Source organism: Vitis vinifera, chromosome 9 (assembly GCF_030704535.1).
Source record: "Vitis vinifera cultivar Pinot Noir 40024 chromosome 9, ASM3070453v1".
NCBI classification, from domain to species: Eukaryota; Viridiplantae; Streptophyta; class Magnoliopsida; order Vitales; family Vitaceae; genus Vitis; species Vitis vinifera.
The window spans coordinates 24,103,851-24,128,465 of NC_081813.1; the positions used below are offsets into that span (position 1 = coordinate 24,103,851).

A 24,615-nucleotide genomic window follows, 5' to 3' on the forward strand; every position below is an offset into this window, starting at 1 on the left:
AATAGGTACATCCATTTCAAGGGAAGTTGGAACCATTATCTCATTTATCATGGTTTATATATTATTTTAGGGACCTTTAGGAAGTGACTGAAGACCCTCAAAAAGTGATTAAAGGCCATTTTCCACCCCATAATGAACTTTGGAACCCAATGTACATCCTTAAGAAAAATTGGTACATCCATTTCAAGGGGAATTGGAACCCCTAACTTTCTTTTCATGGTCTATATATTCCTTTAGAGACCTTCAGAAGTGATTGGAGGCCCTCCCTTACCCCGAAACGAACTTTGGAACCCTAACAACATCCTTAAGAAAAATTGCTACAACCTTAAGAAAAAACGGTACATCCTTAAGAAAAATTGGTATATCTAATCCCAATTAAGAGTTCCAGACCTCCTATCTCCTTTCTCATAGTCCATATATTCTTGTGGGTAACCTTGGGAAGGGATTAAAAGTTGTCCCCTACCCCGAAATGGATTTTGGAACCCTTGGTACATCCTTAAGAAAATTTGTACGTCCAATTCTTAGGCTTTTGGGACCCTTATCTTCCTTCCCATGGTCCATTTGTTCCTTAAGGGACCCTTAGGAAGTGATTGGAGGTTGTTTCCCACATTGGAATAGACTTTGGAACTCTAGCTACATCTTTAAAAAAATTTGGTACATCCATAAGAAAATTTGGTACATCCAATCCTAGGGCTACCAATACCCTTATTTCTCTTCTCATAGTCTATTTGTTCCTTTGGGGACCCCTCGAGAAGTGATTGGAAGTTGTTTCCCACCTCGGAACAAACTTTGGCTAGGTACATCTTTTAGAAAATTTAGTACATTTAGGAATGACAATTTCGCGGGTAAATCGGGTCACTTGCCTCATCTCACCCCTATTGGGATGGGTATGAGACTATACTATTCGGGTACAGAATGGATATGGGGAGTATATAAAAACCCGAATCGGGTTTAGGGCGGGGATAGGTTTTGCAATTACCCACCCCGCCCCATATATGAATTACTAATTTACCCTTATAACATTACAAAACATCCAAAAAGTCCTCCATATATATAATCGTTCCTTCCTAAATTTATAAGGTTCTTTTGCTCGTAAGATGGTAAGAGAGGTCTTGTTTTCTCATTTCTTCTCGTTTTCTCACTTCTTCCTAAATTGCTTCTTCCTGTTTCACCTAAAAGCACACTTTTTGCTCTAAAAACCAAAATACCATATTTGTAGACAACAAATTATTAGGGTTTCTATGGATTCCTCCATTCCAGGTAAGAAAATTGTAAGTTTTGAGGCTTTGTTAGAAATATGACTTGTTTTTCATATTTTTCTGGTTTTAGTTAATGGATTTGAGATTTTTTAGGTTGCTTAGATCTATGCATTTTGTCCTCGTATGGGCATTTTCAGTTTTGTTGCACAACAAATGCTGGATTAAATGTGGATGAAGAGACAACATAACATAGGTGTCTTTGGAGTGCAAATCATTTTGAAAGGGGTTCTTTGTAGCTTAAATATGAGAACCCAGATAGTGTTTATTGAAATTATAGAGACTCATGTTATGTTTAATAGGCTCTATTTGTTGCCAGAGACATAATTCCCTTGGAAAAAAAAAACATAATATAGATAAGTGGCTTCAAGTTGTGACAATAGTAGAATAATTTTTTTTTTCAACCTAGTCAAATAGTTGCAATATACCTACCCCGATCCGCTCCTACCCGACCTGCTTCGTCCTGAAAACACATTTGGGATGGGGATGAGATTATCAGCTCTTTTGTAAATGGGTACGGGGGACACCAACTCGCCCTGCCTTGAGTTTGGGATGCGAATAGGAAAAAAATTATATAATTGGGATGGGAATGAGATAGGAATGACCTGTCTTGTTGTCATCCCTAGGTACATTCAATTCTTAAGCTATCAGGACCCGTATCTTCCTTTCCATGGTCCATTTATTCCTTTAAGGACTTTTACGAAGTGATTGGAGGTTGTTCCCCACTCCAGAGTGGACTTTGGAATCCTATGTACATCCTTAAGAAAATTTGGTATATCCTTAAGAAAATTTGATACATCTAATCCTCGGGCTACTAAGACCCCTATCTCTCTTCCCATGGTCTATTTGTTCCTTTGAGGACCCTTGAGAAACCATTGGAGGTCGTTCCCCACCTCAAAATGAACTTTGAAATCCTAGGTACATTCTTAAGAAAATTTAATACATCCTTAACAAAATTTGATACATCTAATCATCGGGCTACTAAGACCCCTATTTCCTTTCCCATGGTCCATTTGTTCATTCAAGGACCCTTGGAAAGTAATTAACGGTCATTCCCTACCTTGAAATAGACTTTGGAACCCTAGGTACATCTTTAAGAAAATTTAGTATTTCCTAAGGGTTTCTAAAGAAACAAATGGATCATGAGAAGGGAGATAGGGGTCTTGGTAGCTTGAGGATTGGATGTACCAAATTTTCTTAAGGATGTACCTAAGATTCTAAAGTCCATTTCGGGGTGGGGAATGACCTCCAATCACTTCCTGAGGGTCTCCAAAGGAACAAATGAACCATGAGAATGGAGATAGAGGTTTCGATTATTTGATGATTAGATGTACCAATTTTTCTTAAGGATGTACCTAGGGTTTCAAAGTTAGTTCCGGGGTGGGGAATAACCTCTAATCTCTTCTTGAGGGTCCCCAAACGAATATATGGATCATGAGAAGGGGTCTCAGTTCCCTTAGGAATGGATGTATCAATTTTTGTTAAGAATGTACTTAAGGTTCCAAAGTTTATTCCGGGGCGGGGGAGGACCTTCAATTAGTTATCAAGGTCCTAAAATGAACAAATAAACCATGATAAGGGAGATAGGGGTCCCGATTTCCCTAGGAATTGATGTACCTATTTTTCTTAAGGATGTACCTATTTCTTATGAAATTAATATAAAAGGTTAGATACAATTTTTTTAATGACAAATATATTTTCTTTTATTTAAAAAATTAAAGATTTTAACCAAACAAAAAGTTAGATCCATGATGAAGTTAAAACTAAAAAAAGAAAGATAAAAGCACCATCATTTAGTAAATTTTGATATAATAAATTTAAAGCAAAACTAAAAATAATAAAAATAGTAAAATAGTATTACAAAGATATTTTTACTTTTACATGTGATAGAATTTATAAAATAAATAAATCTTTTATTTAATGATAATATAAAAAATATAATATCATAAACCTATAAATAATAAAATATAAAATATAAATTTAAACCTTAATTTATCAAATGTATTATTATAATTAATATTTGAAATCATCAAGTATATTATTTGTGGGATAATATTTTTATTTTTTTCATTATATATTTGTGTTTTTATTTAAATTGTTATATTAACTATTTATTTTATATTATCATTTTAATTTAATATGTCCAAAGTTAATTAAAATTAAAGAAATTTTATGAGAGAATACATGAACATATTAAAAGAAATGTCAAATGAAAAAGAGAAAAATAATAATAAGAAATATGATAAGGAAAAGAGGGTTTTGACTCACTAATATGAATATATATGAAAAAAGAATCCCAAAATTTTTAAATCGGTAATATCTTCATTTGTTTAAAAATAATTTGAAATATATGCACTTGTTAATGAATCATCTAATTATTCTTTAAAATAATCATTTTACTTGTGATGCCATCAACATTAATTCACAAGACTCTTCCACGTGAATGTTTCCCTAAGTTTATTATTATTATTATTATTATTATTATTATTTGAGATTTTTTTTTCTTTCTAGTAATTAAACAAACATCTCTTAGAAAGTGAAAAAAAAAATTCTAAATAATAAAATAATAATAATAATAATAAATATAAAAGAAAGGGAAATATTTATGTAAAGAAGTCCAATCTAGGGAATAATTAGATGACATATTAAAAATGTATGTATTTTAAATTATTTTAAATTATTGATCTGCTTAAATGCCGCCAATATCCATTAGGCAGATCACTGATCTATGAGGTGGGTATCTAGACTACAACCCAAATAAGCTTGGTACGTATTGATCAATGTTAAAGCAGGAGTTCATATTTTTCAAGTCTTCCTCTGCAACTTTCAAAAGCTCTTTTAACTTGCCTTCAGTTTTTAAAAATCCACTTAGTTGGCCCTTTTTAACTATAATAATGCAGCCCTTTAAGTTCGTTTTGTTTTTAAAAATCCCACGTCATTCAGTTTCTGGGGCCTTTTAACTATAGATTGCATTTTTCCTAGTACTTTTCATGACATTCTAACCACCCCCTACTTTTTTAAAAGTTGGTGGTTTTGGAAATTTCTTACAAGCGTTCACTCTAAAATAAGTTTCCTAACATGTGTATCGTGATTTTCTATGTACTCACTGTCTTTAAAAATCCACTTCGGTTTCCATCTTTTTCATTGTTGGATCTAGAGCATGCCTTCATAATTTTTTTAACTACGTTCTATTCTTTGAAAGTCCTCGCTCATCAGCCAGCATTTAACAAAATCTAATTAAAAAAGAGAGTATGATTTATTTAATGAAAATATTCTGACTCTTGATGATGTGGGCTTGATAAGAAAAAAAAAGATTAAAATACTGTGAGGACCCTTTAAAGGAATTTTCAAAAAGAAAACTCAAAAAAATGGAAAAATCCTCATCCAAGGGTAAGAAAGTCAAATGTTTTAATTATGGAGGGCTACGACACATAGCTACCTATTGTCCTAGTCCCAAGGATAGTAAGAATGATATTTGGGTTACTTGGAGTGACGTTGATTCAAATGATGGTGAATCTCAAAATTCAAAGACAATAGGTATGAGCAAAATGACTATTATCTTGCATTTGTTGCATCTATCAATTGTGACTTTGATCCTTTAAATGATATTGAAGTCCTGATAATGTGGGTTTGATAGTTTAGAATAAGTATATTAAGCCCTACTTGAGGAGAGTTTGAAAAATAAAGTAGAGAGCTTAAATGTAAATAATAGATCATGAATATATGTTCTATTAAGACTGCCAATTTGCTTAATAAAATCTCTACCTTAAAAATAAATAAAAAATCTTAGAAAGGGTAAAATTTCTATAGAATGAGTGTAATTATGTACTTACAAAATATAAATCCTTGATTTTAGAAATTGAGAGATCGAGAAAAAACTTAGCCTTAAAAAATTAATATTTAAAAAATAAATCCCTAATTTTAGAAATTAAGAGATTGAGAAAAAACTTAGCCTTAAAAAGGGAAAATTTTCATTTTGAGGCATTGAATCAAATCCTTAATAAAGGCAAGTTTATCGAAGCTAAAAGAGGCATAAACTATGGGAATAAAGTCGAAACCCTCTCCAATAGAAAAACAACCTCTACGAAAGGTAAGGAGGATTCTCTATCCTTGGAAGCCTCATCTAGTACTATGCTACTCATAATTACATACTCATAGTTTCAAATCTCATAAGATGCATGAATCTATCCTTAGGGATCTCTAATATAATGTAACGAAAAATAATGTCTTCAAAAACTATAGAATAATAAGGATTTAGAGATTTGAAACTCATACCTACATCTGGATGTTCCCAAATCAGTTTCCTCACGATAAAGAATGTGTCTGAATCAATGTTATCAAAATCAAAAGTGATGTCAAGGCGATAAGACTCCTTTTAGCCTAAGGCAAAAGGTAAAAAACTAGGCGATAACTTGATTATAATAAGGCAATGAAAAAATAAACATATATTTACATATTTGATACTTTACCAATATAAGTGTTGTCTTCAATAGTTAATACTATTTATTTTTCATCCCTAATTATGTCTTATAAAACTAACAAAATAGTAATAATTATTCAAAGTGCTAAATATTGCACCCCACATGGAAGAAACATCATATTAGATATATTCATCCTATCTAAATTGATATTCTAATTTTTTAAACATCTAAAAATCATAATAAAAAACAAAATAAGAGAATGAACATCTTAGAAAAGTTTTGGGCATCCTCATCATAGTCATAATTGAAATTATAATTATCATCACTTCCATCAAGACTAAATTAATAGCCCCCCATCTAATTATCTCTATGATTGATAAAATAATATTTCATTTTATATTTTATTTAATCCAATGTCAGATTCAATGAAATTGTAATCTCAGTATGTCTAATCTTAACTCATTGTCAAATACGATCGCCTCTATGCCTTACGCCTTATCCCAAGGCAATTGCCTAGGCATTGGATTTTTTTAGTCACCTTGTCTGGGTCTTTCAAAAGCGACTTTCAACTGCCCTACCTACCCTAATGGCCTAGGTGAGCCAAAAGATTGCTTTTAATGACATTGGTCTAAATGCTTTGGAAGTCTCACACTTAATGACTCAAACTATGACCATGATACTCCAAATAGTGGACTTTGGAAGGGTGGAAGCTTTAGCTCTCACTCTAGAGGTGGAAGATGACTAACCAAAAGTCATTAGGAAACCCTAATCTCATAAAAGGGTATTTATAGGGTTTCCCTATTGGGCTTAAAGTGATCACTTAAGCCTACATGGGCTTAGGTTACTAAATTTAACCCAAAATGAGTCTTAATTGATTAATTAACCACACAAGATCATCTAATTAAACAATTAACCCAATCTAAAGACCTTATTCACTATCCCATGTGCAACTTTACATAATTACCAAAACACTCTTATGTACAAGAGTGAATCAAGACCCAATCGAGCCCTCATAAACTCTATCATTATGGTATATAAGCTCAAAGTAAGGACCACTAGGACCTATAGGAGTACCGACTCCCTCAAAATCTAATTCTGAAGTTGATTTAATATCCCACTACATGGAAACTAACTACACTCCAATACCCCATATGAATAACAACAAGACGAAGCTCAAGTTCATGATCTACTATCCATTGCATGCAAACCCCCCATGAAATGGTATCCGTAATCTAACAAGATAACATTATTACCTGTGAAGAGTACCTCCCAAATCCTTAAGTTACAAATCTCACTTATTATGTGATCAACTGACGTATTGTAGATCTAAGGAGCATATACTATTACATAACAAGGTAGTGCTATTACCTATCAAGAGTACCTCTCAAATCCTTGAGTTATAAATATCACTTATCATGTGATCAATTGACGTACTGTAGCTCCAAGGAGTATATGTCAAATTCTACTAAAAGAATTGTTATGACCATAGATTTCATGATCACATATCTTTTGGATCACCCAAAGGGTTACATTGTCTTAATATTATGAGATATCATGGTGCCTCTATTAAGAATATCTATCACCACCAACCTCTATCAATAGTGACCCAATCCATAGGATTATATGACTGCCTTAAGGTCTCACTCATAAGTCAAAGTCTCTTATTGATTTTGGCACAAACTCAATGTTTTCTCAAGGTTGAGAGTCCATACAATATAATAACTTGGTGAATTATAACAACTAATAGTCTTACATCATGATTCACCATAGGTCATGTTTAGTGTACATCACATATACTAGTGCTCTTACCAAGGAAAACGTATCATAATAGCCAAGACAAGTCGTCCCTCCAATTAGGAGGTGTTGCACTACAACCTTTAATTACTAGATTATCCAAATCCATGAACTAATTGTGGACAACTTATCTACTTACAAAGAACTCATTACTTGTATCTTTTGTACAACTCCTAATGCATCCAAGTCATGTACAATGTAAGAGATATGAATTAAATGTTCAAATCAATATCAATGCATAAAAAATGATAGCAATGCGATAGTCAAGTTTGATTTTGTTATATCATGTTTTACTTTTTAGAGCTCAAACCCAACAAGTTAGTCTACATTGGGTAGAGGACTATGGATAACTGCTATGCAATAATCTTAGTGCTAATACCTCTCTCAAATGTAGTAGTAGCAAGCTAAACACTACAATGCTTTGGTATATGAGGTTAGGACACATCAATTATAGGGATTTGTTAAAAATTGTTTGATTTTTATGTGAGATTTTAGATTTAAGGGATTCGTGAAATCATGCCTAATTTGAGTCATTTTTCATATCATTTTTTAGATAACTCCTTTTATTTTATTAAAAATGTTTCCCAACGTAAAAAAGGCTACCTTGGTAAAGTATATACTATTTATTTTTTAAAAGGCTACTTTCTATATACAAAATATAGAAGCATGAGAATTTTTGGCTGCTAGTGTTTTCTATATCTCAGAGACTACAAGAAAAATAAATTTTCAGCTTAAGACATATCCATGTGTCTTTATTGGATGTAGGTCACTACACAAGGGCTATATATGCTTGTATCCTTCAACCAAAAGAGTACACATATCTCATCATGTTGTCTTCAATGAAAATTGCTTTCGTTATGCTAACCCTTTTGTCAAGGAAAATCACCTACAAATTCCTATAGAAATGGTCTCAATTATTGTTAACTTTGGATGCATGGTGTGAGACTCCAAAAACAAATCAACAAAAAAAAGCCTTGGAAGGAGAACACAACCAACCAACCAAGTAGATGTGTCATCTAAGACATGAAGTGGAGCCACAACCCATGTGCTACTTATAATGCAGTTGAAGTCAAAACTATTTCGAAAAATACACCCACACAAGGAAAATATTTTAGTGATGAAGGAAACATATCCACCAACTATAGGATAGATCAAAATACAGAAGTGTCAAGTGTAAATTCTATTGGAATGTTTTCCCATACTGAATTTAACATTGGCTACAATATAGTCGTTGTTGGTAATTTTCCTTGTATTATCAAGCACCTAGTTTTAATCTCGCTTTTCCTCAAAAATGGCAAACAAATGAGTATGTTGAATCCATCTCCTCAAAATATATCATTAAGCAACTCATGGTTGATATCTCTCGTCCTTAGAAGCAGTAGAAAGATAACCATGGAACTCACATGATCACTAGAAGTAAGCTTAATAATAACCCAAGTCTAAAATCTTCAATGGTCACCTTTGCTGCCACAAGAAATAATATTAGGGAGCCAAAAGCATACCTCACAACACTAAAAATTCTACATTGGTTTGAATCAATGCAAGAGGAGATCAAGGCCTCAACCCAAAATCATGCATGGAATATGGTTCCTATGCCTTTAGAAGCAAATTAATGTCGTGGGTTCAAAATGGGTGTTTAAAACAAAGTTGAAGGAAGATGGAACCATAGACAGATACAAAGCATAATTAGTTGCTCAAGGATTCTCTCAAATACCATGTCTGGACTTTGGAGAGACCTTCAACCCAGTTATAAAGCATACTACAATCAGATTAATCCTCTCACTAGCGTTGACCTTGAGGTGGACAATGAGGTAATTGAATGTTAAGAATACCTTCCTACATGGGTTTCTAAAAGAAGAACTATTCATTGAACAACCTCTGGGATTCATAAAACACGACCTTCCTAATCATTTATACAAGTTAAATCACTCTCTCTATGGCCCAAAGTAAGCTCCAAGGCCTAGTTTGACATACTATCTCAATTTCTTCTCCATTTGGGTTTTTACTATTGTAAAGAAGACTCATCTCTGTTGATTCTTTGCAAAGGTCAGTCCATTTTTTTGATACGCATTCGTATTAATTATATTGTAGTTGAAAGGAAATGATAACAACATCATCAGTGACATCATTAGCACCTTGAGAAAAGATTTTCTCTCAAGGACTTGGGACCCTTGCATTATTTTTAAGTTTGGAGGTCAAATACCTTCCTGACGAGTTGTCTGTTTCTCACGCAAAGCACACTTAAGATCTACTAGAGCATTAAAAAATGTTGGAGTGCGCTCATATCAACACACCCATGGTTCTCAATTCAATTCTAACACCACTGATGAGCAACCTTAACACCATTTGATGAGCAACCCATTGACCCTATACAATATGGACAACTAGTTGAATCCCTCCAATGTTTAACCTTTACAAGGCCTGATATTGTACATGCGGTAACAAGACCTTCCAATGTTTCCAAGCACCTGGTGAAGCTGATGCAAGCTATGAAACGCATCTTAAGATATTTGAAAGGAACAATGGATTATGGTATCAAATTTCTTAAGAAAAGCTCGCTTTGCCTAACTAGTTTTTGTGGTGATGATTGGGCAGGATGCACAGAGACAAGAAGAAGCACATCCAGTTTCTGCATCATCTGCACAACCTTCAGTTTATAGATCATGCTCGAAGGCCGAATATCGATCCCTTGCTTACCGTGCTGCAGAAATAACATGACTTACTTCTTTGTGATATTGACATTCAAATACGTGAACCTCCTCAATTCCTATGTGATAACCTTAGTGTGCTTCACATGATGGTAAATCCCGTCTTCCTTGCCCGCTCTAAGCATATTGAGTTCGGCTACCACTTTGGCTGACAAAAAGTTGCAAGCGAAGTCCTTGTTACCCGCTGTCTTCGATCACCTTTACAAGTAGCTGATAAATTCACAAAGGCACTACCTAAGAACTCATTCCAAGTACTTTTGATCAAATCTAGAAGTGCACAAGTTACCACTCACTAGCTTGTGGGGGGCTGATAAAGGAAATAAGCATGCAACCAAAAATCTGCCAAGGCATTTGCAGAGTAAATCTGTGTGAGAGATAATCTACACCAGCATGGAAAGTACTACTGCACAAGAGATAACCGACCCAAGCTCTCCATGTTTGCAATGTGCAAAAATTCAAGGATGGAAGGAAATCAACCACTAACCTTTTCTGTGAATTATTCCCTCTATTGCATTAGGACAGTATAATGATTTTTGGCAGAACAAACGTCGTAACTCTATAAAAATATACTGCCTGCAAGGAATAACATATGGTTCATCCTTTTAAATGTATTCCTTAATTTCTAGAATGACTAGTAGGCTCAAGTGGGCGTCTAAAAAAAGGAAGGTACAAAATTCTGAAAGTCATAGCTGGGCAATTCTGAAAGTCGAGCACATTATTCTGAACAAGTGAGCAGTTTCTTTTCAATGGCAAAAAAATGTTTATACAGCGTATGGTGACATGAATGATATATGTGTACATGATCAGTTAATTGTTAAAAAAAAATGATTATATTATTGGTTGGTCCAATAATCACTTGGTTTAACATATAAGGTAGCACCTGATTTGGATAACTTCAATTAATTTCTAAAAAAATATTAAAAAATTCACAATATTTTAATGCATGATGCTAATTGTTTGAATAATTGGTGTCATTATGGCGTTTAACTATGGTTTACCCACCCTAACAATATATATTATTATGACGCAGTCAGGTATTTAGTCGCATCCTAATAGTTTCTTTTCACTTAAAACGTTTTGTTGTTTCGTGGACAGATGGATCAAGGCTGCCATCAGATATCTATATGTATAGTTTAATTGACTAGAAGACGAAGAATTGGACAACTTCAAGGGTAACTGGTTGATTAAAGAGCAAATTTTGTTGGCCATGAGTGTAAGTTGGGACAAGTGCTTAGTGCCTATAAATCCATATCCTCTTCTCTTCTCTCTCCCACTCATTCACCCACACAGGCTTACAAAACGTAAGTAGAAACCATGGGCAGTGGAGGAGATTTCACTGTAACTGTGACCAGGAAAGATATAGTTGCAGCGGTGCTGCCTATTCTGGAGTATTGGCTACCACTCTCCAACCTGGATTTGCTTTTGCCTCCACTAGATGTTAGCGTGTTTTTATGTTACAAGAAGCCCCATGAGAGTGTCAATGGAGGTGAAAACTTCACCTTTGGGTCCATGGTCAGGGTTCTGAAGGAAGCCATGGCCCAAGCACTGGTGCCCTACTATGCTTTTGGAGGAGAAGTTTTGTCGAACTCATTGGGTGAGCCTGAGCTTCTCTGCAATAACCATGGGGTTGATTTCCTGGAGGCTTACGCAGATGTAAAGCTAAAAGACCTCGACTTGTATAACCCCGACGAAAGTATTGAAGGCAAGCTTGTCCCTAAGAAAAAGCATGGCGTTCTCTCTGTCCAGGTAACCCTCTCCCTCCCTGAATATCAAAATACAGCATATAAGCATATTTGTACATTAATGGGACAATATGTAGTTTTTATTTATGTAAGCTGGTGGATCACATTCTTGGTTCAAAATAGAAAGGAAATAACTCACGAGAAAACTTAATACTGAATTTTTAATGTGAATGCACGCATTTTTTTATTGATCTTTGTCGTGAAGGATATTCAAAGAATTAAGTTGCAATGTATGCTCTCATGGTAAAATTACTCTTACTACATGCTAATTCTAATAGGCTTATTTTGAAAAAAAAAATGACCAATTGGCAGGTAACTGAGCTCAAATGTGGTGGAGTTGTGGTTGCCTGTACGTTTGATCATCGGATAGCAGATGCATATTCTACCAATATGTTCTTAGTTTCATGGGCTGAGATCGCTCAATGCAAGCCATTATCCGTAATACCGTCTTTTCGGCGCTCTCTCCTCAACCCTCGACATCCAGGATCCTATGATCCGTCCATTGACAACATGTACATCCCCTACTCAGCCTTACCTCCTCCCAGAGCTCAGCAGCGCCAAGCTGATCCTCTCATAAGCCGCCTTTTCTATGTCATGGCTGAACAGATCATTCTACTCCAAACACTAGCCATCAGCAAGGGTAGCTCCTACAGGAGGACTAAACTAGAGTCTCTCACTGCATTTCTGTGGAAGATGGTGGCCAAAAGTGCTGCAGTGGTAGGAAATTCAAACAAACAGATATGCAAGATGGGCATTGTGGTGGACGGAAGACAGAGGTTAAGCATTGGAGACGAGGATAAAGAAACAGCCATGGCATCTTACATTGGAAATGTGCTGTCCATCGCCATTGGTGAGAAGACAATACATGAGTTGAAAGAGAAACCATTGAGTTGGGTGGCAGATGCGGTTCATGACTATCTGGAAGGGGCAGCGACAAAGGAGCTTTTCTTGGGGCTGATAGATTGGGTGGAGGCTCACCGGCCAGAACCGGCTTTAACAAAGATATACTGCAGTAGCAGTAGCGATGAACCAGCATTCGTGATGTCATCAGGGCAGAGATTCCCGGTGTCAAAGGTGGATTTCGGGTGGGGTAGGCCGGCTCTGGGATCATACCATTTTCCATGGGGAGGGGAAACTGGGTACGTGATGCCAATGCCAAGTCCGGCCAGAGATGGTGACTGGGTGGTGTACATGCACCTCTTGAAAGGCCAGATGGATTTGATTGAGAAGGAAGCTGCTCATATTTTTAGGCCTTTAGCATCTGAGTATCTTAAATTATAGATCATATACCTGCCCTCTGTTAGCAATATACATGAAAGTTCCAAGTGGTTTATGTGTATGTTACGCATGTGTGTAGGTAGATGTGGTTAAGAAAGTTTGAATGATGTATATGAGAATGACTACAAAGACCAAGAGTGGTACGAAGGAATGAAAATATTCGTCCTAATTTTGTTGTAGATGAGAAATAATGAATTGACACAGGTTGTATATATTGTCGCATAAACCCCAACGGCGGGGACTCCTTGAAATGGAAAAATAAATAAATAGAAGGCTGCAGAAAGGATCTGAGATACATTAATTTCCATACCAAACCCTAGGTTTCCTCCAAGATCACCAAATGAGATGCGTTCAAAGATCCTTGGAAAAGTAGCTAATAAATTTGTGGCTTCTAGCTCGGCCATGACTCATGAGAGGTTAGATGGCTTCTAATTGTGGTACATATTTTGGTTGCATATATAGCTCATCAATTCAGTGGCGCACGAACTGAATGAAAGTGAAATTTGAAAGCGATGCCATTTTCCAATTGCAGTTGTCTTAATTTCCTGAAAACGATTGATGGGTTATTTTAGAAGTTAATTGGGAATTTCTTAGAAATTATGTTTGTTCCCGGAAAATACTAAGAAAAGAAAAAAAATACAAAGGAAAATTATTTTTTCATGTTTGATTGTCTTATGAAAAATATAAAAGAAAATCAAATAAAATTAAAATTAATTAAAAACTTCTGTATTTTTAAATTATTCAATCTTTATATTGATGGGTTAAAATAAATAAAATGAGTTTAAAGTAACAAAAAAAATAATAATTTATAGACTTTTAATTTATTTTTTTATTTTCTTTTACTTTTTTTTTCCTTCTACTTTTTCATTGTATTTTCTTTCGCTTGCAATTTCCCTAAAATTTTATGGAACCAAACATAGCTTGAAATTATTTGATTCAATCAAATGGTACATAATTGATAACTTCAACACCATTGCATACTCCATGACGGGTTTCACTTTCTATTTGAGTTTGAAAGAGAAGAGTTCAAAGACAGAAAATATCTGGAAAACTACACAGCATAATATACATACCTATGCTAGACACGAAGGTATATATATTTAATTGATCTCTGGAAATTTCTGCAAAGAGACGAGTTCAAAGACAGAAAATCTCTGGAAAACACCCCTGCATGACATGAGAACACTTCACCATTTTACCTAGTATGAAATTTCAAATTAATTCTGTCTTTAATTGCAATGATCCTACCAAAGAACGCAAGCATGGGCCATACCAGACTGATACTTAATTACAAAGGTTGTGTGGTGGTGTACAACGTACTCGATAGTCCATGTGTGGGACTGGGTCACTCTTTCTTCCTTCACGACAGTGGAACTGATTTTATGGCACTTACCAAGGTTTGGTAATTGAGATATTGGTATCAATGGAAGTATGACAGTGACTTATAGGTAGCCTAGATATTTCTATATAATTGATAGTGTACCAACCCTGAATGAATCAATGCATCTTTCTTGCATAGGAAAGGCATCCATGCCTTGGTTGAAAATGTTGGATTGTTTATTTTTTACAAGTAATTTGAAAAATCGTTTGTTTTAAGTCTTATCACACCTTTGAAATGATGGGCAGCCAATAGTTATGTTACAATACCCCAAAGGGACCTTAAAATACTACCAACACCAATTAAGTTTAAATAATATATGAACTTAATTAAACGCAAAAATGAGTATAGTCATATCATATTTGTCGGATTATCCATTATAAGAATCTTTTTCACTACAATAACACCCTATGTAATCACATCCTTAATAAAATGCATTCTAACATCAGTATATTTAATCTTCTTATGGAACATCTAATTTTTAGCTAGTTAAAAGTACAGCACTTCGGCTATCACAATACCCAATAGAAAACTCTTTTCTAAGCTTAAATTGTCAATCAAACCCTTGAAGCAAACATGAAAATCGATCATCACTTCCAAGAAAAAAAATATCCCCATTATAGAAGAAGAGCCATTAAAAGACTTTCAAAATATAAGTCATGTTAAACAAAAATCCAACTTATATAAATGGATTTAAATTGAATCTTGTCATACTAAAGACCCCAAATTGATTTGATGAAATAATAAGGTTGATAAATTAAGGATGTCAGGTAGCTGGGGTGGGTGGTTGTTTTTAACCATGGAACTGATCTATCAATTGTTATAGGTGTCATATTCCTTGCTAACTTAACTAAATTAATTTGATTCATTATATAATATTCTGAAAACTTATGACTTTACATGAATTGATATTTTCCTCTCTTTTATTTTCCATAGTAAGCTAGCTAGTAGCCTTATCAGGCCTACCCTTTTATATCGATTTACAACATCTTACCGCTATCCCATTAGGAGCTACAACTTGATGCATACGCGGATGTTTCACGTGACGATGATTAAATTTTAATCATTACAAAGTAATTAACTCGTGTTAGATTCTCATTAAGGATGATCACCTCCATTGCACTAGAGTTAAGTTTGATTTATAAAAAAATTTAATTAGAGTTAAGTTTTCCATCATAATTTTAATAACACTATGATTAAGTTTAATTTACAAAAAAAACTTAATTAGAATCAAGTTTAAGCTTTATTTTCAAAGGACTTATTATAGTGACTTGATATCTACTATATTTGAATTTTATTTAAAAAAATTTCACTAAGATTAAGTTTCTACTTTATTTATAACAAATTTAATTAAAATCAAGTTTTTTAATTAGAATGTTGATCTAAATATTGGTTTGTAAAACTTAAGGAGAATAAAAAAAAATTGAAGATTTAGAGTTCGTTTAATAGTAATTTATGAAGTATTTTTCAATATTTTCAAAACCTGACCAATCATTAAACTGAAAAAATTATCAATTCACGGTTCAATTGTTAGACAAGTGGTCAAACCACGGTCAAATCAGTGATATTATAAATATAGAATTTATATTTTATTAAATTTTAATTTTTTTTAAAAAATATATCATTATTGTTTTTAATAATATTTTATTTTTAAAATTTGATATACCAAAATAAATTATAAATATAAATATGAATATATTAATATATTGAATAAAACATGTAAATATTTAAGTATAAAGAGATATTTAAGATGAAAGAAAAATTAGAATATTTAATTTTTCTATGTACGTATTTTATTATTTTAAAATTTGAAAATTATTATATTAATTAATTATAGTATTTTCATACTTATTATAAAAATAAAATTGAATATAAATAACTAAATATCTATATTTGTTTAAATGTTTTATATGATAAATTTTAAAAAAGAGAGTTCATATAAAAATTTTCAATATTATATATCAAAAGGGTTACCCACCATAGTGGCTTGCTGCCATATTTGAGAGAATCTCCCACATCCGAGACTCATGGTTTATAGCAGTAGTATATATACAAGTACGTGTAGTCTTCAAGTCTTGGACAGCGGTCCAAACAAAAAACAAGCCCACCTACTGGTTGGACAGATTAGGTTCGCTTTTAAAAATAATAGTATTTTTAACATTTCTAATACATGGTTAAAATTAGTTTTTAAAAACAACACCAAACACACTTTTATAGCTTTCAGTAGAGATTAAATAGTAACAACTTTCTATTTAATCTCATCTTTACAATTGAGCTTTCAGTAGAGATTTTTGTTGCCGACATCATCAATATTCGAAGAAATATTGATGATATTTTGACCAAATACCAGTAATATTTCCCAACATTTTAAACCTCATCTAAAAATTTGATTTTTGGTTGAATGAAAAATCTTGCACGCATAAAGTCAAAGAAGCCAAGTTCTTTGTTGCTCGTGAAACTGAAATTCTTATACATAGACAGTACAATCTTTCCACAAGGCTTGTGAGTTCTAACACCTTCAAAGTAGGAAACATGCCTAGCAACGGGCAGTGAGCCAATGACTAATTTCAACCAAGGATTAAAATATCTGGATATATTACCCATATATCCGATATTCGTGGATACCAACACAAAATTCAGGAAGATGAATCCATCAACTAATATTTTATCAATCTTTCACTGATTTTTCGATTTTTTATTATTAAATAAATAAATTATAATTATTTTATATTTATATATATTTTTTAATTTATTACTAAAAATATAAAAAGATAATTTTCTTAATAGGTCTTTTTTATATAATCTATATAATTATTAAATATAATAAATATAAATATTAAAAAAATTATATATATATTATTATTTATTTGATATCATTGAATACATTTAAATTAAAATGGATCATAATTTTAATATTAAATATATTTTAAAATTAGACATATTATCATAATAATATTGTAAAATAATCTATAATACCACTTAATAATAAATGTACATTTATAAAATTTAAAAAAAAAAATAACTTTAAAATATCTATTTTTATTTCTTATATAATTTTTTAGAATTTTTTTTAAGATTTTCCTAATTTTTATTAATTTTTACGTTTGTATCAAAATATCCGTTGATATATCTCCGATATATTCATAAAATTGAAGTATTGATATATCCATCGTTACTGATAAATTCATCTTTGATGCCAACATCACAAAAAACTTCGCTCTCATGTCACCAAAGTCTTTCCATCACAAGCCAAAGTGGATCTACGTATAGAGATCTCTTTGGTTGCTTCCTAGTCGTCGATAAATCCACCACTCCTCATCCCCTCTACAAACCATTCCCATTTTTCCGTTTCTCTCTCTCTCTTAGCTGAAAACCATGGGTGGTGGAGGAGACTTCACTATAATTGTGACCAGGAAAGAGGTTGTGGCAGGAGGGCTGCCAATGCTCCTGCATTGGCTACCCCTATCTAACCTTGATTTGGTTATGACTCCTGTATATGTGAGCATGTTTTTCTGTTACAAAAGGACCCATCAGAGTGTTAATGGAGGTGATGGCTTCACATTTGGGTCCATGGTTGGGGTTCTGAAGAAAGTCGTGGTCCAAGCACTGTCCTCTACCATGCTTTTGCAGGGGTTATTATTACTATAGTATTATTATTATTGAGTTCTAATAACAGGATTTGTAATACCTAGATTGTAAGGTTGGATGGCTAAGTGAGCATGCCTTATATAAAAGTGGATGGGGTATACTTGTACTCTTTCATGTTAGAATTGCCAAATGAAGAGATTGTGAGTGCTTTAGTTGAGTTGGTAATTCTAAATCAAAAACTCCTAAGCATACTCCTAACATGAGTTTGTATTTAAATGAAAACTTATTTTCTTCTTAATTAAGCTTTAAGAAAATGTTGAGATCAACCTTAGTGTGAAGTTCAAGTATGTCCTAGAAGAAGAAAACATGTAGCTGAAATGAAAAGGTGTTGGTCAAGTAGCTAGTTCATGAAGGATTGGACTTATGCTAGGTAAATCCTTAGATTTGGTTGGTTGTTTTTCATAGTGGATGCATTTGATCACTTGTAGGCTCATGGGTGTTGTCGCCTCGCGTATCCGATGGTCCACGTTGCTGCTATATGGATGGACACGTGATTCTCAACACACAAGGGGTTCTTGATTCAGTGGTTGCACCTGCAAAAGGCATCCGGACAGGGTGTTCGGACGCACCCTCCGATGGTTTTGTTAGCCATGGTGAGAGAGAGATATATAAATCAGTTGGCCTTTTACTAGGTATCAAGAGGTTACCAGGGGATCATCCCTTTCTTCTTCATGCGAAGGCATATATATACAGCTTCAGGGGTACTGTTCCTCTCATTTATGGTGAGGAGATATTTTCTGTTGTGATGATGACAATAGGTGTTAGTAGGAGCACTATCATCCTACGAATGGCTGTCAGAGACCATGGTAGGTGATGCGGCTGTCAGAGATCGTGGAAAGTGATTATGTAGAATGATCGTGGGAAGTGACTTGCTGTCACTTCCTCTTGTCTTCTCATTCTGCAGGTGATGGGATGTGGGCCATGGCTGCTTGTTGTGATTGCGTGTAAGACTCGCTTTACTTTAATTGATCATCCAGATGATCTATATCCGGATGGCTCATGCTGATTATCCGGATGTGTTGTGGAGACTATCCGGATGTCTACGCTCTGCCAGCGTTTTTTGCTCTTCCTTGGATAGGAGAAGCTGAAACGTCGTTTGCCTTTCCTTGAGGTGATCCGGATAGGATAACTGTACCATGCATATCTTTAGGGGGATCCGGATGATGATGGTCCGGCTGATAACACGTGCCACGCGTCACCATGAGCTGCATGCCACGTGTTTCCCAAGGGGAGGGGTCCCTACAATGGGTTTTTATCTCTTTTGAATATTTTTCATGTTAAAATCTAGTGTTATCCTCTCTCTCTCTCTCTCTCTCTCTCTCTCTCTCTCTCTATATATATATATATATAGTGCTCACTATAATACTTGTTAACCAAGTGAAATTTAAGTTATATATTTTATTATAAAATTTTAAAATATTTTAGTTATAAAACATGAAATAAAGGATAACAAATGTAAAAGTAATTAAAATTAAATAATTAACTTAATATAGAGATTGGCTTCATGATTCTGCAAATGCCACGAGTTGATATTTTACGCTCAAACATTATGTAAGATGTGTCACTTTATCATTGTATCGGGCCACTTTGGGTTGTTATTATCATTTCGCATGTAGAAAACTAAGGAAAAATAAGAAGGTAACATCATTTATGATTGCAAGAACTATTGACCTAATTTGTATCAAAATCGGAATTGTGTATTCAAAAACTTTTCCCTTAATTTCTATATTGATTATGTTGGGTGTCGAGGGAGTAAATTCTGATCAAATGGATGAACCGACAATAATAAATTGATACAACTCTTTAACTTTCATAAATTTAAATAAAAGTTATTAAGTGGCAGTTCAAGGTGCTACATTAATACATCTACGTGCAGACATATATGTATCAGGCATATTGCTAATTAACTTAGGTGAGGGAAGTCAGCTAATTTAAGATAATCGGATGTTAAAGGCCTAAAGATATGAGCTCCCTGATTCTCAATCAACTCTATCTGGCCATTCAGCAGATGCATGTACACCACCCAGTCGCCATCTCTTGCCGGACTCGGCATTGGCATCACGTACCCAGCATCCCCACCCCATGGAAAATGGTATGACCCCAGAGCCGGTCTCCCCCACCCGAAGTCCACCTTTGACGCCGGGAATCTCTGCCCTGATGACACCACAAATGCTGGTCCATCGCTACTGCCACTGCAGTATATTTTTGCTAAAGCCGGCTCCGGACGGTGAGTCTCCACCCAATCTATGAGGCCCAAGAAATGCTCCTTGGTCACTGCCCTTTCTAGGAAGTCATGCACTGCATCTGCCACCCAACTCAATGGTTGCTCTTTCAGGTCACAAATTATCTTCTCACCAAAGGGAATGGACAGTACATTTCCAAAGTAAGTGGCCATCAGAGCCGTTTTATCTTCATCCCCACTGCTTAACCGCCCTCTTCCATCTACCACAATGCCCATCTTGCATATCTTTTTGTTTGCATTCTCCATGACAGCACTTTTGGCTATCATCTTCCATAAAAATGCACTGAGAGACTCTAGCTTAGTCCTCTTGCGGATTCCGCCGCTGCTGGCTAGTGTTTGGAGCAGACTGAGCTGTTCAGCACTGACATAGTAAAGGCGGCTTATGAGATGCTCAGCACCGGGCTGCGGAGCCTTGGGAGGAGGTAAGGCTGAGATGGGGACATACATCTCATCGAGGGACGGATGGTAGGAGCCTGGACGTCGAGGGTTGAGAAGAGAGCGCCTGAAAGATGGTATTACAGATAATGGCTTGGACTGAGCCATCTCAGCCCATGAAACGATGAACAAATTGGCAGAATAGGCGTCTGCTATGCGATGATCAAATGTACAGCCCACCACAGCTCCGCCACATTTGAGCTCAGTCACCTGTCATTAGTTCATTGGCATTACAATTAATTAGGGTTCACATATGCTAAGAGTTGAAAGAAATAAAGCTTTTTGTATAATGAAAGCGAGTTAAATATGAAAACCCAAGATCGGATTGAAGAAAAAAATTTCGTCCTTGTTTTCCTCTGCCTCATACTATGTTAAACCATAAATACAGTGTATTAATTTGTGCCTTAGTCAATTTAGGTGTCTTCTTATCTGAAATTATGGCCATCAATCTTCAACGTCATTTCTTCGAGAATATCAACTTCTTTGACTGAAAATGCTTCAGGTGCGTGGATCCATTGCAAGAAAAATGAATTTCTTACGAGTGGTTTCTTTTCTTATTTTGGACCAAGCATATGATCCACCAATGTGTTAGAACACCCATAACATTGTAATGGAGTCAACACCCTACGGAAATCTAGTTGGTATGGGAAGGGGCTAGGTTTGGCATGTCACCTCATCCCATTTATTTCTATCTATTTCTATCCTATAAAAAATAAATAAAAAATAAAAAATAAATAAAGAAATAAAGAGGACAGGACATAGGACAACTCACATCCCCCACGATTCCTTTATTATATTTTTCAATTTTTCAATTTTTCTTATTTTTAAAATAATAAATTAAATATAATCTATAAATAAATAAATCTTCAAAATATTTATAATTTTTTAATAAAAAAATAATATTTTATATATGTTAAAAAAACTTCAAAAAGAAAAAATCAATAATATCATATACGATCAGTTAAGTGAACAAAATCATATCCGGATCTATTTATACTTATCCTGAACTTGTACCTTCGGAGGTAAGGCCATTACCATAAAAAAATAAAATAATAATCTACCTTATTATCATCCTTAAACTTAAATCCCGATTCATATGTACTTCTAATTTTACAATTTATGTAATTTGAGAGCATAAGGTTTCATTTGAATTTATTTTATTTTAAAAATAAAAATAGTCATAAATTCTATTTAAAATATAAGAACTCCCATAAACATATTTTTAAAAGATAATTATTTTTAAAAACTATTTTAAAAGATTAAAATATTATTTAAAAAATCCTAAATCGAGTCTAAAAATCTTTAAAACTAGGTTTTATAAAATATAAAGTAAATCCAATCATTTTTATGTTAGTGTTCCTAAATTTTATAGAGGTTTTCTATTTATAAAAAAAATATAGGAAATATATTCGGACAATACCTAAGTATGGGTTCGGACACACATCTTATTTTTATTTTTAAAAATAGAACATCCAAATGAATTCTATATAAGAAGTAAAATATCTTATACAAAACTTGTTAACATCTTAATTTCTTTTAAGATAATTTTTAAAAATATCACCTAGTCAATATAAACATATCTTATATATACAAAAATTAGTATTGTTTTCTTTTTTTTAAAAAAAAAAAATATGAAGGATGTCCAAATGAACACTAATCGATTTAAATTCATTTTTATTAAAAAAAAAAAAAAACATGTTTGATGATCACATATTAAAAAACCTTTTTTTTAATAATTTTCTTAGTAATTTTTTATGAATCGCAATGTTCACAAATTACTGTTGATTTGGCAAAGAAGAACAGGAGGTGGGTGGATCTATATAAATAGAATTATTTTTTAGCTTCCAATTTTTGTTTCTAAAATTGAAAATTTAAAATAATTATCAAAGTTATGTTTGATCCCTTGTTCTTGCCTTTTATTTTATAAATTTGTTAGAAAAATAACATACATACAAAGAAATAAAGAGAATATAAATTATATAATATACGTGACAGAGAAACACATGTATGTTCATTGTAAGATACACATATTCAAATAAACATACATACTTAGAGAGAGAAAGAGAATTATATATATAGAAAGGGTGAAAGAGAGTATACGCCACGAGATATACGCGAAGACGGAGACAAATACATGTTCACCGTGAGATAGTCACACATACATTTGCCACCCAACAGAGAGATTTTCACCATGAGGTAAGATGAGAGGGAGAGGGGGAGAGAGAGAGAGAGAGAGAGAGAGTTACCTGTACTGAGAGGACTCCATTCTTCTTCTTAGGGACAAGCTTGCCTTCAATGCTGTCATCAGGGTTATACAAATTGAGGTCTTGTAGTTGCACATCCGCATAGGCCTCTGTGAAATCCACCCCGCGGTTGTTGCATAGAAGCTCAGGCTCACCCACTGAGTTACTCACAACCTCGCCTGCAAATGCATAATAGGACACCAGTGCTTGGGCCAAGGCCTCCTTCACAACCCTAACCATGGACCCAAACCTCAATTCATCACCTCCATTCCCACTCCCATGTGGCTTCTTGTAACAGAAAAACACACCCACATCTACTGGAGGCAAAAGCAAGTCCAGGTTAGATTGTGGCAGCCAGTACTCCTGCACAGGCAGCGCAGCCGCCACTACCTCCTTCCTGCTCACTGTTACCATGAAGTCTCCTCCACCACCCATGCTTTCTCCCTATGACTTGGAAACCGTGTAGCTAGACAAGGAAATTAATATAGAGATGGTCTTTACTCTTGAGATCGAGGAGTCGAGGAATACTGGTTTTATAGGGTCCAGGGCACTAGGAATTTGTCCCATCAAACATTTTAGCTTATATTAAAAAAAAATTTGTCCAATGAGCTAGCCGATCCTTGAATGTTGCCCAACCATTTGGTGGTCTCGAGAACAATAAAAAATAAAAAATATGTGATAGCCGGCACCCACTTGCTGGGTGTTTCCACGAAACAACAAATGCTATACTTGGCGGGGGTACTGTTGAATCCCAAACTCTCAAAATAATTAACATTTTTAAATTATATAATTAATCATAAAAAATAAAAAATAAAAGTTATCACCATGCATTGAATTATTATGAAATTTGAATCTTTTTGTGTATAAGTTTGTTCGAGTTATTCAACCAATAAAATGATCAACTGATTGATATATAACTCAGCGATCATTCATGTGATCATATTGAATATATATATATACATAGAGACATGAATTCAGGGACCTTGAGAAGGATTCAAAAAAGTAATCTGTTGTATGGTTGTCAAACTATTGGCATTATATGCCTTTCATAATTTTCTAACGTTGTCAGTACGTATTCACTCGCGACTTTCAGAACTCCAACTTCTTGTTGATTTTGTAATGCAAAACCCACCGATAAGTTTCCTGATTTCCCAACCACCTTTTGTTCTTAAAAATAAAAATAAAAACCACTATTTCTAAACAACTTCTACTTAAAATTACCAAAAACAGAAAGACGTGTTGTGAGGTTTTTAAATTTTTGCCTTCCTCACCTTTATAGTCTCAATTGAGGGATTCGATGTCCGTTTTATTTTTTAACTTTTCAAAAAAAAACATCATCAATGAGATAATGTTACATATGTATTTTTTAATTTCAATATTTGTATCTTAATTACTCTGATCATTTGTTTGTATTGTCATTAAATGACTAGAATTTGAATCGCATTTTTTGTGGTTGAACCTTTGAATTAA

At 33.9% G+C, this 24,615-nt stretch overlaps 2 protein-coding genes across 2 annotated transcripts; one reads left to right on the forward strand and one right to left on the reverse strand.

The window, feature by feature from the left end:
- The first annotated feature begins 11,460 nt into the window (after positions 1-11,460).
- LOC100242815 (coniferyl alcohol acyltransferase) lies at positions 11,461-13,243 on the forward strand. The gene is made up of 2 exons (XM_002270172.4): positions 11,461-11,925; positions 12,234-13,243. Exons 1-2 carry the CDS (start codon positions 11,494-11,496, stop codon positions 13,200-13,202), a joined length of 1,401 nt encoding a protein of 466 aa, XP_002270208.1. The 5' UTR covers positions 11,461-11,493; the 3' UTR covers positions 13,203-13,243.
- A 6,822-nt stretch (positions 13,244-20,065) lies between these two features.
- Positions 20,066-23,642, reverse strand: LOC100265101 (coniferyl alcohol acyltransferase). Its single transcript, XM_002270215.4, has 2 exons — positions 23,149-23,642; positions 20,066-21,112 (listed from the first exon to the last, which is right to left on the reverse strand). Exons 1-2 carry the CDS (start codon positions 23,578-23,580, stop codon positions 20,129-20,131), a joined length of 1,416 nt encoding a protein of 471 aa, XP_002270251.1. The 5' UTR covers positions 23,581-23,642; the 3' UTR covers positions 20,066-20,128.
- Between the last annotated feature and the right edge of the window lie 973 nt (positions 23,643-24,615).

Coding starts and splice junctions, on each gene's coding strand:
- LOC100242815 (XM_002270172.4), top strand. CDS start 11,494: ATGGGCAGTGGAGGAGATTTCACTGTAACTGTGACCAGGAAAGATATA. Junction 11,926..12,233: donor ATGGCGTTCTCTCTGTCCAG/GTAACCCTCTCC, acceptor ACCAATTGGCAG/GTAACTGAGCTCAAATGTGG.
- LOC100265101 (XM_002270215.4), bottom strand. CDS start 23,580: ATGGGTGGTGGAGGAGACTTCATGGTAACAGTGAGCAGGAAGGAGGTA. Junction 21,113..23,148: donor ATGGAGTCCTCTCAGTACAG/GTAACTCTCTCT, acceptor AACTAATGACAG/GTGACTGAGCTCAAATGTGG.